We start from the raw sequence: 15,725 nt of genomic DNA, 5'->3' as shown, positions 1-15,725 counted from the left end.
ACCCTTTGTTTTTTCCTCGCTTTTTCCACAGAGGATAAGCACGGCGAGCGGAGACGGCAGGCATTATTGCTACCCCCACTTTACATGTGCGGTGGACACAGAAAATATCCGCAGAGTGTTCAACGACTGTCGAGACATCATTCAAAGGATGCATCTCCGCCAGTACGAACTCTTGTGAGGGGGATCACCGTGGAACCTGTGGTTTTAAATTCTTTGCTCCTTACTCTTTCTCTTGATCCTACCCCACACAGGGTGGAAGAATATACTATAGAAATGTCAGTCTCTTCACTTTGTTTACTTTAATTATTTAACCTTAAAGCTGATTTGAAGCAAGTTTGGGTTGTTTTTCCTTCATGCTTTCTGGGACTATTTTTGTGCTTTATTTTGACATGCCACTTCTTCTTCGTCATTCCACTAAGCCCTTCGGCTACCTCTGTTCCCTTAGGTTTTGTTTTTTTAACTGAACGTGACCCGCTAAATTTTTTCCAGCGGGTTAACGTCAGTTCAAACTGGTATGTCAGCTGGATGACACTAAAGTCACACCTATCCCTCTGTGTGGGTTTCCTTTTTAACATGACATTGAAGAGTACTTGATGGGTGAAAAAAAAGATTAATGCACTTTGTATCAGGTTATTAAATACTGTTGAGGAAGTAGACACACAATGTAGCAGCACCACAATATTTATTACTCTGTCACAGTTTTTAGCATTTCTGAGTTGCAGGTCAACTGATAAAGTGACCTCCTCTTTTAAGCCGTTACTGGCACAGGAAGTAGAGTAGATAATGAGAGGAATAGTGAAGACAAAGCAATTTTTCTGGGGTTTTGGAGCCAAGTGTCTCTGCACACCTCAGGCATTTGAATTACAGCTACTTTTCAGCCTGTTGCATCGAGGCAGAAAATTTACCACCCTCACTTACGTTATTTGTGCTGTCCACAAATGATCCTTTTAGTTCCGATCATTCTTGGACAACAGTCCTCTCCCTATATATATTTTTTTGTTTTACTGCTGGTTTATTATATTGTACAGACTGTAAAATGTAATATTATTTTGTACAACTTTATTGAAGAAAAATACTTGTAGAAGATCTTTGTGCCTTGATTATGGCTGTACCTGTAAAATGAGCTAAGATGTAAGTATGTTTTTGATTGCGCTGTACAGCTTGATGTCAACCTTACCTGCAGCAGTGACTGGAGGTAAGAACTTTATCTGTAGAGTTTAGGGGTTTTTTTCTGGTTTATATAAAAATGCTCTTTAGTATAAAAAATTATAAATTATGCAAATTAACCACTTACCTTTCCAAGTAAGGTATTACAGTCACCGGATGTTGCAGCAAACATGCCTTTCTCTTTTGAAGTCTCAGCTTTAAAACATTGGAATTCATTCGACTGTCCAAATTGCAACCTGGTGTTGTTTTAATGGGAACCAAGGATTATTTTTTTTTTTTCCTTTCTATTTAGAAACTATGTTTGGTAATTCTTTGGTCATTCATAGAACTTCACAATTGCACAGACCGATTGTGAATGTGTAAAGCACCATTATCTAGAGCTCTTCAATCTTTGTACCAACAGCGGCTTTCATTGTGCAAGTAAATAGCAAGAAAGAAGAAAAAAAAAAAAAAAAAAGGTGTATAAACCCTCGTGTCTGGCCTAAGAGAATTACAAGATGACATTTTTATTTCTCTTTTAATAAAGAGACACATTAGAAAATTGTTTTATTTTAAATATTGTAGAATCAAAACGTGTGAATATTTCTCAAACTTGAATAATTTATGCAAATGACATTCTCAAAACAAGTTGTGGTACAGTACAATATATAAAAAGCAAGAATTGCTGTAGCAATAAGGCATGTCCTTTTTAGTAACTATAACACTGCTTTATATTTTATACATAGGTGTTTTATGTCTGTGACTATATACTTTTCCTGTGTCCAAGATAACCTGTACAAATGTCTAAAATTACAGTTGCAATAACAGAAACCTAGAGAAGTGTTAGACTACATTACTTTATAGAGTGTTTTACCACACTTTGGACTATTCTCCCCCCACTTCATTTTAATTTAGGGAGAGAGAAAGAGCTAACACATTCCCCACATTGGCATATAAATCAGTAGGTTTGATTAACAACTTCTTGTAAGCATCATTATTAGTTGTAAACCCCAATCAGTCACCTTTTTAAATTCGGACTACAGATGAATTGAAAACTTGTTTCTATTTGACGATAAACAATCCCATTTTAGATACTATAATATGGCCATTTCCTCTTCCCAGGATTGTGTACACTTTGCTATCTGTATGTTCAATTTAGTCATCAGATATTTCCCAGAAAGCGAAAGGCTGGGTGGAATAAGCTAATAGCAAACAAAATTCCCAAATGCAAAGATTCTCTCACTTCCCATGCCAAAGAAAGCAGGAGAGCGAATAACAAAAGGACAGTCTTGTCTTTAAAAACAACCCCCAGTCCAGGAGCTCAGGTTAGAGCTCCCAGCCTCTGCAGGAATGTCAACAGGAAAACTGGTCCTGGTGGGAAGTAGTCCCTATGGTTTTTCTGGGGCAGGTGGGGAGAAGCGGTAGGTTTGTCGCATCTTCCCTCGTACACAGCACGCGAAGACGCCGAGCTGCGATTTTCCATTCTCCGTGCTGCCATCCAGGCGGGGGCTCTGCCGCGGCTGGCGGCCTCCGTGTCCCCAGGGAAGAGCTAGTGCGGTTCAAATTGTGACTCTACAATAAGTCAACAGAACTTGGCGGCCCCGCAGGAATCTAAAATAACAGGCATTCCTATCCTTATCTGTCCGTAGACTGAGGGCCAAGGTGTAGGATAATGTTACTGCAGCTGTATTTGACCTTCCTTCTTGCAGAAGATCGGCAACCGGAGGGCCCCTCACCACACAGATCTCTGGGATGCAATAGGGCCCTCTTTTTTTAAGCTCATCATAGCACATCTTTCTAAAAATAGCAGCCTGAGGTGTCACCCTAATTTTTTTTCAAGCAGGTTTCAAGGGTGTATCAGCAAACTGGATCCACAAGCTTCTTCCCATTGTTGTCTGGTAGACGATAACTGCAAATTGTAGTCAGCTAACGATTTAACATGTCAGGAACTGGAAGATTTCTTGTCCCAAACACAGTCCCTTACATATGACATCCTAAAAAGGATATGGAAATCCGCATTTCTCAGTGCTGATGTATCTAGTTTCTGCCTGACCCTAACAAACACAAGTATGACATTAGAAGGGCCATGCAGCAATAAAACAGAGAAAGGTTTCCAGTTTGCAGGACCGAGCCTCCACCAGGGTAAGACACTAGTGCAGAAAAGTGATGAGGCTATAGGATTTACATAATGTACAGTTACACTTTTAATATACATATTTGATACAAAAAAAATATAGCAGGAAAAGGACTCATTTGATTGTAGAATACAGTATTTTTGTACAGCATGAAACGTTCATTTCAGTTAATTATTTATCCTGTAGTAGTCATATCAGCTGTATAGGACTTCTATGGTATGTGTAAATGCAACCTGCCTTCAGACTAGCAATCAAATTAGGTCATTTGCTGGCATGAATATAGTCTGATGTTTGACTGTTCTCAGCTTTGGTATTTCAGTGACTGAATGCAGATGTCTGGCTCTTCATACTGCTTTATGCTTACTGATTAAACGCTGAGCAAAATAAAATGGTGGAGTGAGAAGCTGAAAATGAGCTAGTATCAGGATTACAAGCAGAGCACCTGCTGCACAGTATATAGTAAAGACTCTGCTCTCATACGGAAGGAAGCATTTTTGGAGGGAGAAGTCAGTTGGTGTTATGCTGCCCTGAAAAACAAATGAAGACTGTCACTTTGCTGTTACAGTGGTTCTGAGTCAGAAGTAACGCCACAGCTGTCCGAGCTCTGATTTCTAAATTCTGTGTTGGGTGGCAAAGGGTCGGGGCCAGTTTCCTAGAACCAGTGCCTTCTCCAGGGGGCTGAAGAGTCCATACCTTGCAGTGCTGGGCACTCACTGGAATATTCACTAGGCCAACACTAGCCCAGAGGCCAATCTTCCCTGTATTCCATCTAGCGTAAATAGAGAGCTGGGCTCCTCATCTGCTCTGCCTTCGAGAGAAGCCTAACTTCCGCAGCTGTAAATCCACCTGGAAGGAGCCTTTCCCGGCTCAAGTTAGGTTTTGTGAATGTGCCCCTTCCTCCCCCCAAACCCTCCTCTTACCCAGTACATGCTGCAAAAAACACGTTGGCTAATCCAAATTCCGAACAACAAAAGAACTTCATTGGGTTTTGGCTTGACTTTGCAGTTCAAATTAAAGTTGACAACAGACCGAGGCCGAGTTAAAATAGTAGTGAAGATGATGCAAGTTTAATTAGCCAACCTCTTGTTTTGCAGTGAAGATGGATTGTGTGGCGTGTGCAGAGAGCATGTGTAGTTTGAAGGCAGCTACTCTCAGGAATATGGAATAAACAGAACTACTTTCAACAAGAAATACTAACCGTTGCATAAAATGAATTTGAAAGTTTGGGGTTATCTGTGTATTGAGCAGCCTAAACTCAACAGCAGGAAAAATACATGAAAGATTTCCCCCCCCGAGTCACAGACTACTCCGTAAACAGACTGTAGGTTTTGCTTCTTACTCCATGTTTCTAGGAGTTCTGTTTTATTTTTGAACTGGGAAACTAATTGATTTACCTCTGAGCATATACTGAGCACTGGAACTGCCTGCGAGAGCATAACTAACACACTGTATAAAATGTGAATTGGAAATGAGGAGGCAGACTATTGGCATGTGACAAATGTTTTCACTGTGTGAAGCACTTAATGCACAAGTTCGAAAACCATGATCAGCGTGCAAGAGTTTGAGGTGGATACGGTCTTGTTTTCATAGTTGGTAAATCAACCAAGCCAAAATAGTCTTTCTACTGTTCAGTGCACAATACTGATTATTTTTACAAGTCAATAGTTTACAATGCACCCTCTTTATAACAAAATGTTAGATGCTTGTACCCAGATACTAATTAGGTCTTTAACAGCATTGCTTTGTACCACACAGAACATGTGGCTCCCACAGATGTACTTTATAAAGTGGATGCAGTGTACTGAGTGGGTTGGGTGGGTAGGCAATTTTTTTTATTTTTTTGTTTTTACAGGTAGAATCAGTTTTAAAATATAGCTGACTGCCATGTTGATTTATTTATGAAAGTTATCTGACAAAAATAAAAAAAAAATTAAAACTTACCATGATGAAACTAGGATTGTTTCTATTCCTCCAACTGAATGACGGGACGCTGATTTCTGGAATTTTCCCCGCGTGCAGCACTTCACAAGCACTATGTGTATGTCCACTGAGAATCAAACGGGGATGAAACCACCATATCAGCTAGAATACAAAATGGTAAAGCACAAAAATGAAGTCATAACTAAAAAGAAAATGAGCTTAAGACCCTTTTTTTTTTTTTTTCTTCTCACAGAATGAAATTATGGGAATTCTAATATTCTTACAAAGTGTTTTGTGTAAACTTCTGTTTTCCAGTAAGACGTGCATTGATATTGTAATATTAATCATGCCCATTTGGCCCTCATCCCAATACTGGACTTTTTTTTGGCCATACAGATCAGAAAAACAAAGGCAGTAGCATACTGTTGACATCACAGATAGAAAACCCCCTGGTTTTAGTAAAGCAATGCTGTTTTCTTGTCTAAGGGAGAATGTTATACTGCCAATCTCGAGTGAAGACATTTATGCAGAAGGAAGATGCCGCCCATTAGATTTTCTGGGAATATTTTCTCATAGTTACTAATTCAGCAAAAGCAGTGCTTTCAAAGTGTTGGAAAATAGTGGCTTTCTACTAGGTTTATCATTAATCTATACAGTACATAAAGTAGAAAATGCTAAACGGGAAGTAACAGCACTGCAGCAGACTTAAGACTGCCAGGACTTATGGCCTGTACCTGGGAAAGGCAGCAGAATCAAGGCCATGATCGTGATGATCCTCAGGGGAGCAGCTCTAATGAGCAGCCTCTCAAAGGCCTCATTAAAGCAGGACCAGCTGCAGTCTGTTTGTCTCAGCTAACATCCTTTCCAAAAATTTTTAATCTACGTATATCTACACTTGTGTCCCCCCCTCCCACCGATACTCAAGTTCCTAATATATCAAACCTTTTGTGATGCTTCTTGAGACAGTACATCATACTTTTCTTTAAATGGGATGTTCTTCTCCTCTGGAGGAGCAGAATCTTCTCCACTGCATTCAGCATCACTTTTCCGATAGAGAGGGTAATGCTGGGAGACATTCAAAGCAAGGATCAGTTGTTAAGGATCCAGCCTTTCTGGAACAGTAATAAATACACTAAAAACATGTCAACATGGTGCCTCACCCCACCTCTAACACACCTGTAAAAGGATGGGTTCCGAAGCTGGCACCTTTTCCACATCATTGCACCTTTTGTTGGAATGATTCGGTTTCTGTGAATAAAATAAATCCATACTTACTGTCTTCACCTACATGTACCATAGGGGTGGGGGAGGGAATTAAACAATAGCTAGGTTTTGAGGGGTTGGGGATTTTTGGTGTTTTAGAGGTTTGGGTGGTTTGTTGTTTTGGTTTTTTTTTTTTTTTTTTTTTCAAAAAGCAGTATCAGCTCAGAGTACAGTGTTTAAATACCACCCACTGTATAAACTTTTTAGAGCCTCTACTGTGGATGGAAGGGGAAATGCTTTAATTCCCCGTTCTGTATATGCTGGCAATATGGTTGCACTTTCCAAATGCAGAAAGCAACAGCAGAATCTCCCTGCACAAATAATGCAAAAGATATTTAGGGCAGCCTGAGAGAGACAGCAGTTAAGAGTACGGCAGTTTTTCCACTGGGAGCTGCTTTCCTGATTGACTGCCAACCCAGTCAATCACATTGCCTACTGTGCATCCAGACAGCCTATGAAAAAGGGAAGAGGAATGAAATACAAGAAGCAATTGGATTTGATGAAAAAAATACTACAATTAAACCATTACCAGGCTATCAAGACAGGACTCCAGTAGAATCAGAAAGCTAAAAGAATAGGCTAGCTTCAAGTATGTGAAACAGAACAATATGCATAAATACAAATGCAGGGATTATTATGTATCTTAAGTCAAAGGGAGGGTTACAGAACTTCTGCCTTTCTTTGGAATAGAGGAGATGACACCCTCTGTTGGCAGCATTGACAAGGAAGTTAACACGGTTAATAAGTAAAAATTATAAGAGGCAAATGAGTTGAAGAAAGATCTGCAATATGAAATGGAAGCAGAATTTTTTCAGGAGAGTCTTAGTTGTAGCCTGATTATTGCTGCAGTATCAGTATTCCCATTGCAGCAGCCAAGTTGGAGGCTATAATCAGATCTTTCATAAACTCTTACCTGCTGGGAGCAATTCAGTTTGTGAGAAAGCGCCACCAGCTTTGCCTCTGAGGTACGGCAGACAGCACAGCCATCACCCTCCATGGCTACACTGTTCACTATGACAAAGCTGGAAAATACCAGGGAGCAGGCAAAGGTAAGGGAAATGGGAAAGACAGGAAAGCAGTTGCTATTAATGCACGTGTGGGATAAACTTCATTTTATAAAATGCAAGTGTTCCAAAGTTGGACACAGCTCAACAAAACAGCAGAACATAACAGCTTCCAAAATCATATGCTATAAATCCTCTTTTGAGTATCCATACTGTAGCTGTTTCTCTACCTGGTAGGCTACTTTATCATCAGTTGTTAATTAGGCTGCACAATATACTGTATCCCACGCTTCACGTTTACCCTTCGAGATTTTTATATTATAATGGATACTCTAGTGGAATATTAGAAGCTCACTAAGCTGAATTCTGACAGAAAGGACAACTTGCTTCTCTCCCCACACTCATTTTAGACCTCAGAGACATCATTGTAGACATTTGATTTTGTCAGAACAGCTGAAAAGCAAAACAGCACTGCATTTGGCTGGCTACCCTGAACAAACTTAGTTTCATGCTTTGCAGTCTCACACAGAAAACAGTATTTTATTTGTAATAGAAAAAGATTTCCCCATAGATTTCAAATCAACTTGGAACTTTTGCCACAAGATTCTGTTGAGTCACTCATTCAGGACTCAAGAGATGATAAACTCCCAGTTCAATTCAGTATGTTTTACAGACATAAATGAGCTGAATGCCTCCACTTAAGCGATACTGGTCAAAACAAACAAAAAAAATTCTCTTTTATCAAATTAAGCTGCTTTTATACTATAGATTTGTTACAAAATAGTCCATCTGGGAATATTTCATTAATAATGCAGCTCATTTCAGTTAATGAATATGATACTATACATGCAATCTGCAGCTGCAAGCAAGAATTCTGCTGTGCTGTTTTATCAAAGGGGACATGGAGATATTGCTTAATAACTTTTTTAAAACAGCTGAAATACATATCTAGAGGACCCCCACATCTGCATGATAAACAACAGCATTATATTGAGCATTCATGAAGCTGATAGATCTTCCTAAAAATGACATTTCTAGACCTGCTCAGAATATTTGTAGTGTTTGCTTAATTAAGAGAACCAGTGAAAACCTGTAGGTTTTGAATTTTACACTTGCAGGAGTGATTATAACCTGATGGCATACATGCCAAATGCAGAGTGGCAATGGGTCTTCCCTTCATATACCCGAGGTTGAAAGACAAATGCCTTTCCACCAACCCGCTATTGCTTTCCTTCATCAGGTTCCCGCATGGTATCTAAAAGTAATAAAAGGGCACTGGGCAGACAACTGCAGCCACAGACACACAAGTGTGAGAACAAGCTCTGTAACAAGGTCTGCTCTAAGCCAAAACCAGCTTGTGCATTATCACCCCACCCTGTGGAAAAACCATGGACAAGCAACTGCTATTTTCCCAAATTCCTCAAACAAGAGTTAAGTTCTGCAGACTGAAGAGGTTATTCAAATTAACAAAACTCTTAACTCGCAAGCACAGAGGGGGGTTTGTTTGTGTTTCTTTACTGAATCCTATTCTTCCCTTATGTTTACAGCCATGGGTCATTACCAGCTGCAAGGAAGTAAAAAGGTAAACCAGGGAATTGGGTTCTGACTCCACAGTACTTTTCCATTTAAAAGGAAATAGTTGCAATTCACCTAGCTCAGAGTACAGCTTCCGCTCCATATCAAACTACAGGTTTGTACAAAGTGTTTGATGTTTAACATAGTACAAGCTCAATACAAATGTGAAAAAAAAAAAAAAAAGAACACACACAGACTGTTATGCATTCACACACTATTTCATTAGAAATTCTACTTCCAGATCCCGGTTTTCATCACTCAGGTCTGCTAGCTCAGTAATCACTACTCTAAACATTGAAAAAAAAAAAATTAAATATACTCACTTGACTCCTTTTCGAGTTATTAGCTTTCCTGAAGTAAAGTTGAAAACCTTTTCAAATCGATTTACCTTGTAAGTAGTCATTCTGTGTCACAGAGCAAAAATACAACTGAGGTAAGAAACAGGCATTGTAAATCGTCTGACACAGTTGCTTTACAGTTCGTAGCACATTCAGGCAGCTGGCTGCTCCCGTATCGAGATCACATATTCGTTCAGCAAACCCACAGGGATGCTCTGACACCCACAGTGTACTCTGTCCCAGTCACATCAGTGTAAGCACAGCCCTTCTACAGAAGTGCAGCAGAGTAAGAGCACTTACCCCCTTCTGCACGGAGATGGGAAAGGGAATATGCTCAGACAAGAGGCCCAGCACAAGGCAAAGCAGCTTCAAGACTTCTCTGCCAATGCAGAAAGACCGGCTCTGAACAACTTCACATATGCTCAGAGAAGCACAAAAGTAGCCTGAAAACTGTTCTAAAATGTATTCATAGGGTGCACTGTTCACAGATGGATACCTTGTAAGATCTTGCTCTAAATTACCATCCCTTTTAATCTGATTATGATCAAAAACTTTCTGTATAAACACACAAGAGGTCACTCAGACACAAAACCAGTTACTGTATGCATGCCAACATTGCATTCTTGGCACTCACGTGTTCCTTTCACTGACAAGACTTACTCGTAATGAAATCCAATGTCATGATTCCCAACGATAACCACTAGCTCAGTAGAAACTGGATACTTAAATATTTTCCGGAATCTCCTGACGTCATCTGCCCATGCCTGCATGAAAAAACAAATGGAGAAATTAATGCTGTTCCACATGTCAAAGGGGACCACTAGTATATAATACAGAAGCACACACACAATGAGATGTTTACCTTTTATAAGAGGGGGGGAAGTGCCAAGATACTACCAAAAATGAAGGAGAATCACACAATTACAACTTATATCTAAACCACTAGACACTTCTACCAGTAGCAATATTAAACAAAGCCTTGCACACCTAGTCTGCTTTCTTCTGCCATCCATTTCCTTCAAGGAATCCTCATTTTTTGCAATAAGAGAGCTGTTGATGTCATACCTGAGGTAAGCTCCATTTTCCTTCATCAAAGACATCTCCCAGAATAAAAACAATATCTGGCTGCAGTAACCATAAGGCAGTTTGGAAAGATCTCTCCATTTGCCATTCCCTGAAAGGAAAATACATATCCAGTCATCGCTGCCTAACTTGTGGATCCTCACCTCCGAATAAACAAACACAGCCTGGCAGGAATGGGAAGATGGATCCGACACACTGAAAGCACTAATATGAAATTCAAATTCAATACTTAGAAATCAGATTTAAGTACAGTAGGTGCATCTTACCTGGTGGGTAATTCCACCACAATACAATCATGACAGACTCATGCAAGAAGCAATACTAATTTGTTTATTTTTATTCATTGCAATTCCATTAAACAGCAATTAATTAGAACACTGAATGATTGCACATTTTCTTATGCTACTGTTTCTTCACCAAAAACCTATAATGTTCATATCATGGTAGAATTAGTACTTTCTTTCAGCATTCTGCTTTTTGGGGGGACTAAAAGTAACAACACGGCTTTGTGCAGTAGCCACAGGATTGGATTATCTTTGATTTCAAATGTGATCTTGCCGCTGATTCCTCTACTACAAAGTTCTATCAGCTTCCTTACCTCTGCAATTAAAGGTATTAACTATTGGGACATCCAAGTTCACTGGCTCATTTTAAAGGCAATCTGTAAAACGGTTACACACTGAAAAAGACTATCTAATCCATCTAAAATGCTCAGGCATCTACACCCACACATTAACCGAATGTTCAAGACTGCACTGCCTCGGTAAGTCCCATTCACTAACCTTTCAACACTGGTGTACTATCCAGCGCAGATCCAGCTACACAAGTCAGAGGCAGCATGCACGCTTCTTACAAGTACCACAACATTGGTTTTAAACATCCGTCCCATTACCAACTACTAAAAACTCTAAAACCAGGATAGAAATTATTCAAAGAAAGTAATGATTACCTTCGTAGCTTATCCAGCCAATGTCCTTTGATTTCACCAAGTAGGTGAGTATCAGCTAAAATCATGGCCTTTAGGACTGAAGTTGAAGTCTCTTTTTTACCCATGTGAGCTCCACCTTTCACTTCTGGCCATCGGCATTGAAAAATTACCACATAATAAATTAAAAATTCACAAAATATTAACACTGAGATGACAAAGCACATAAGTTTCAGCAGGAAACAGAGCCTCTTCTTCAAAGGAAGGCTCTTCACAGTGGTCGAGCTAGAACTCGGCATTGCAGTACCAGCAAAAGACTCCTTCCCAATGGCTCAGTTCTCCTCTCTCGGGTGAAAGCAGTAGGGGCTAGTCAAAGGACCACATCAGGCTTCATATCAGTACAAAAACCCTGTGGAGAAAAGACAAAATAAAATATTCATTAAGCCAGCATTCCCTTGTGAAAAGCTACCATGTAAGGCCTACGGTGTTAGCTTCTTGCCACCCTGAAAGGTTTGGAAACATGTAATTGACCTAAAAAGCAAAGTTGGTCTTGTCCTTCGGCCACACTTGTATAACCCACACAGACGGGCCATGCTCTCCTACCAGGACCAAGGCAACTAGTTTAAAGACAGTCAGGACCTCACTGCACAATGCTTTCTTTTTTGTTTTTATATACAGTGAAAACACTGTGAATAGAGGTCAAAGACAAGTAAAGACAGAGCCCAGGTTGAACAGCAGCAAAAAAAAAATAAAAGGAATAGAAGGGAATTCCATTAGGTTCCATAGCACCCTGGTGGCTGCAATGCCACATACAACCACTCTCTGGCACGAGTCATATAACGTGACTATACCAAATCAGTGCAATTACCACCTTTAATACAGCTCATTGTAACAATCTCCAAGAATCAAAAGCTATCCTATCCTAACACTAGTTTACCAGAGCTTTCCAGGAACACAGGCACAGATACATGACTAGTTAGCTAGTGCTGCTTCATCTCTAAGAAGGAGAAAACAAGAAATGCCTAAGCCTCAGAAACAGAAACTGCACTACAGCTGAAGAGAAATGTGGGAAAATGAGCTCAAGTTGATAAACTTACTGTATTTACTGATTTCGTCCACCTTGGATAGTTTGTAACCCAGACAGGGAATTACCCCTTTTGAAACTACGATTTTATTTTATGACATTTTAAAGGCTAATCCAAAACAAATGTCTTTGCTCTGATAAGCCGCAATTGTAACAGGGCTCACTGGTTGTTTCACTTGTTTACAGGCATTTAACAGAAACACATTATTCCTGGTGTCAAGAGGAAATAGGCACACTTCTACAGTCCTTGGCAGAAACATTTTTCCAGTGTAAGTGTCCACAAGAAACAAGTATCCCAGCGGAAAGGATGGAAATACTAGCCTTATTTTCAAGTAAAATCATTCAGGTTCCAAGCGCAACATCTCAGGGTTTCAGTTTGAAGAGTACTGCATGTCCAAAAGACCAACTTTTTAAAGGTAAACAGTGTAGCAGAGTCACAGTAAAAGGGACTCCAGGAGAGCTATGTTACCTCACATGCTCATGAACAAACTTCAAGAAAAATCCACAAAGAAAAGTCTTGTCCCAGCCTAAGAATGGGATTGCAATTTCGCTTCCTACAACACAAAAATTCTAACATAGGACTACGACCCAGGATGTGAGCAATCACTGAACACAGTACTCAGTGATAAGTAGCCAATGTTCACGCACACTGACTAAATCTGATTAGAACTGTGAATACTAGTACTTTTCATATTTAAACCCTAAATATTAGGACCACTAGGACCAAATTACAGAACCACACAAAATTAGCGCGTCTTTTCCAAAATCCTGGTCTCAGTTACAGGTAGAACGGAACAAAACAAATTGCTTTACTGCTCTATGCCCTAGCCGATTTGATTGATGTCTCATGGAAATCAAAAACTAACGTGATCATTGTCTTATTTTTCCAATCAAAACCTCTTTTTGATAATAAGAGTGGCTATTAAGCCACTTATTTTCAAACACAAGCTTCCCATATCACCACTACAAAGTAGTTAGTCAAGACAAAGAACCATTAGTCCGCATCATATAACATTTTTAATATGCATTATTTAATGCTAGCATGACTAATACTTAATTGCAAGCAATTCTGTTCTATCTAAACTTAGTCTAGCAGAAGGCCACTGGTCAGACGTCACAATTTCACAACACAGAGGAACTACACATAAAGGCCGATTAACTTGTTTAATATTAATCTCATCCGCACTTTAACAAGCAATAAAAATCAACAAGATCTTGTTTGCTCATCTCACAAGGCAAGATTAAAGCAGAAATGTCTGTTCAACAGACACAGCAACAAGGACAAAAGACAGGTAAATTCTTAACTGTAAGCACACAAATTCATATGGCCTTACCCTGCAGAAACTGCACCTACCCCAGAATGTGGAAGTAGACTTGGTAGTCCTAAATAGTCTCCTCTTCCAAGAAAAATAGCACTGATTTGAACAGAAAATGCCTGTAAGTTGTTTAACTTGCATTAGGCATGTCAAAAAAAAAAAAAAGAAAAAACAAACCATAAAACCAAAAACTCTGTGACTCTTCTTATTCACAACCTACATAAAGCTTAAAACAAATAAAACCTGCCATTTTGCTATCAATATCTATGCATTCTCTAGAAGCTTTTCATTACATTATTTTTCACACATCAAGTTTCTTTGGAAGCTGCCCAAACAGCTACAGAGCTGCAGCAAAAAGCCAGTGTTACAGATCAGTCGGGGAAAAAAAAATAATTAAGAAAATCAGATTTTCAGAAGTAAAATGATCCCGTGAAATGCAAAAAAAAAAAAAATCCAAACCAAAACCTGCAGTTAGTAGAAAAAAAAAAAAATAGCTTCAAGGCAAAACTGCCATTTTCAAAAAGTCACAAGCAGCAACTGACACAATCAAAACCACAAACAGAGCCGGTCATTTCTACACACATTCCCTATCCCGGCATATCTGCTGCTAGCTATTACTATTTTGGGAGTTGTGCCACAGATGAGGAAGATGTCAGAGGCCTCCCATCTGCACCCTACATTTCCAGCTTTCCTGATAGTGAAAGAAAAACAGAAAAGAAGAAAAGAAAAAAAAAATCCCATAAAGTCAGTGATGCAGAATGAGCTGAAAGACAGCTCCTACTACTGGCTGACAGAAATCCCTGCCTACCTCGCTCTGCCGCTGGCCAGCCCATAGCTGCTCACATCCCAACGTTTGCTCAGGACCGTGGCTGCACACTTCCACGCACCAAAGCAGAAGCAGCTTATCTGGAAACCAGGCACACTCAGAAGTAATCTGAACCTCGCATACGGGGACCCAAGGGCTGGAGACCCACGCAAAAGCAAGCAATCCCCTCGCATGTAACAGCAAGGTCAAAAATAATGCTGTCAGACTGCACACACGCTGCAAGATGGAGCTGTGGTTCAACATGATGCTGTACAATACATCGCTACTACTCTGCCCTGCATGGCTGAGCATTAAGATTAGACTAGAATCTGGTTTCTTACTAGAGCCTGAGGACCTCAGTTACGAGAAAAGACTGAAAGACTTCTCACTGTTTCTTGTTCTTCAACAGATGGGATTGGCCCAATGCAAAACTGATTTTTAAAAGCTCATCATAAAGGTCAGACCAATACATTCACCACATTAATTATTTTCAATTGTTTGGGCAGAGAACATACTCTGTAATGGAAAACTCTGATCTTCAGTAGCTGTCAAACAGCAAAATTCTGCTAGTCATGACAATTTTGTATTCAGTCAACATATATTCTTTAGGCAGGGGAGAAATAACCTTGAACTTTTCCTCACCTACACGTTTTAAGTACCATTCTGCACAACACTTAAAAATCAGTCTGTGGACAAGGCCAATCACTGATTCCTTTAATAATGCCACCAATGTTTAAACATGCTAGAAGCATAATTTTATATCACAAAACTGTAAAAAAAGAAATGCTCAAGTGTCTAGCAGTCAAAAAAAAAAAAAAGTTTGATGCTTTCCTTCTCCAGCACTAATGTTTGTTTTGCTTACTAACAAATATTAGATACATTTTTGCACCTAAAATACTTCCAGCATGCACGCTATTCTTCCGATTTTCATCCGCCAAGTTTACTGGCAACACAAACTTGCATCACTCCTCTTTCCCTTTTCCATCTCTGTTCAGAACTTTATCCAGCTTTAATTTACAAGTGAGCCAAGAACAAAACAAGTGAAACCCAATGCAATGGTCTATAACCAGACCAACAAGCAAGTACTTCTGGAGCTTTACCCTCTCTCTTACTTAGTGAATATGTAACTCT

The 15,725-nt window shown here is 39.6% G+C and overlaps 2 protein-coding genes across 2 annotated transcripts in view; one reads left to right on the top strand and one right to left on the bottom strand.

The window, feature by feature from the left end:
* The window catches only part of GNAL (G protein subunit alpha L), a 124,201-nt gene extending 123,770 nt beyond the window's left edge, over positions 1–431 (top strand). Inside the window, exon 12 of the mRNA XM_082499079.1 lies at positions 32–431. Within this exon, the coding sequence (XP_082355205.1) occupies positions 32–178 (147 nt within the window). The 3' untranslated portion in view covers positions 179–431. The remainder of the gene's footprint in view (positions 1–31) is intronic.
* A 2,829-nt stretch (positions 432–3,260) lies between these two features.
* On the bottom strand, positions 3,261–11,688 carry MPPE1 (metallophosphoesterase 1; the record flags this gene model as incomplete). The annotated part of the gene is made up of 9 exons (XM_082479446.1): positions 3,261–3,808; positions 5,223–5,363; positions 6,144–6,266; positions 6,378–6,449; positions 7,378–7,486; positions 9,367–9,447; positions 10,042–10,145; positions 10,447–10,555; positions 11,414–11,688. 9 exons carry the CDS (start codon positions 11,686–11,688, stop codon positions 3,626–3,628), a joined length of 1,197 nt encoding a protein of 398 aa, XP_082335572.1. The 3' UTR covers positions 3,261–3,625.
* Between the last annotated feature and the right edge of the window lie 4,037 nt (positions 11,689–15,725).

The sequence above is a fragment of the Vanellus vanellus genome (assembly GCF_965231255.1).
Source record: "Vanellus vanellus genome assembly, chromosome: 2".
NCBI lineage: Eukaryota > Metazoa > Chordata > Aves > Charadriiformes > Charadriidae > Vanellus > Vanellus vanellus.
This window is presented reverse-complemented; position numbering and strand designations above follow the sequence as displayed.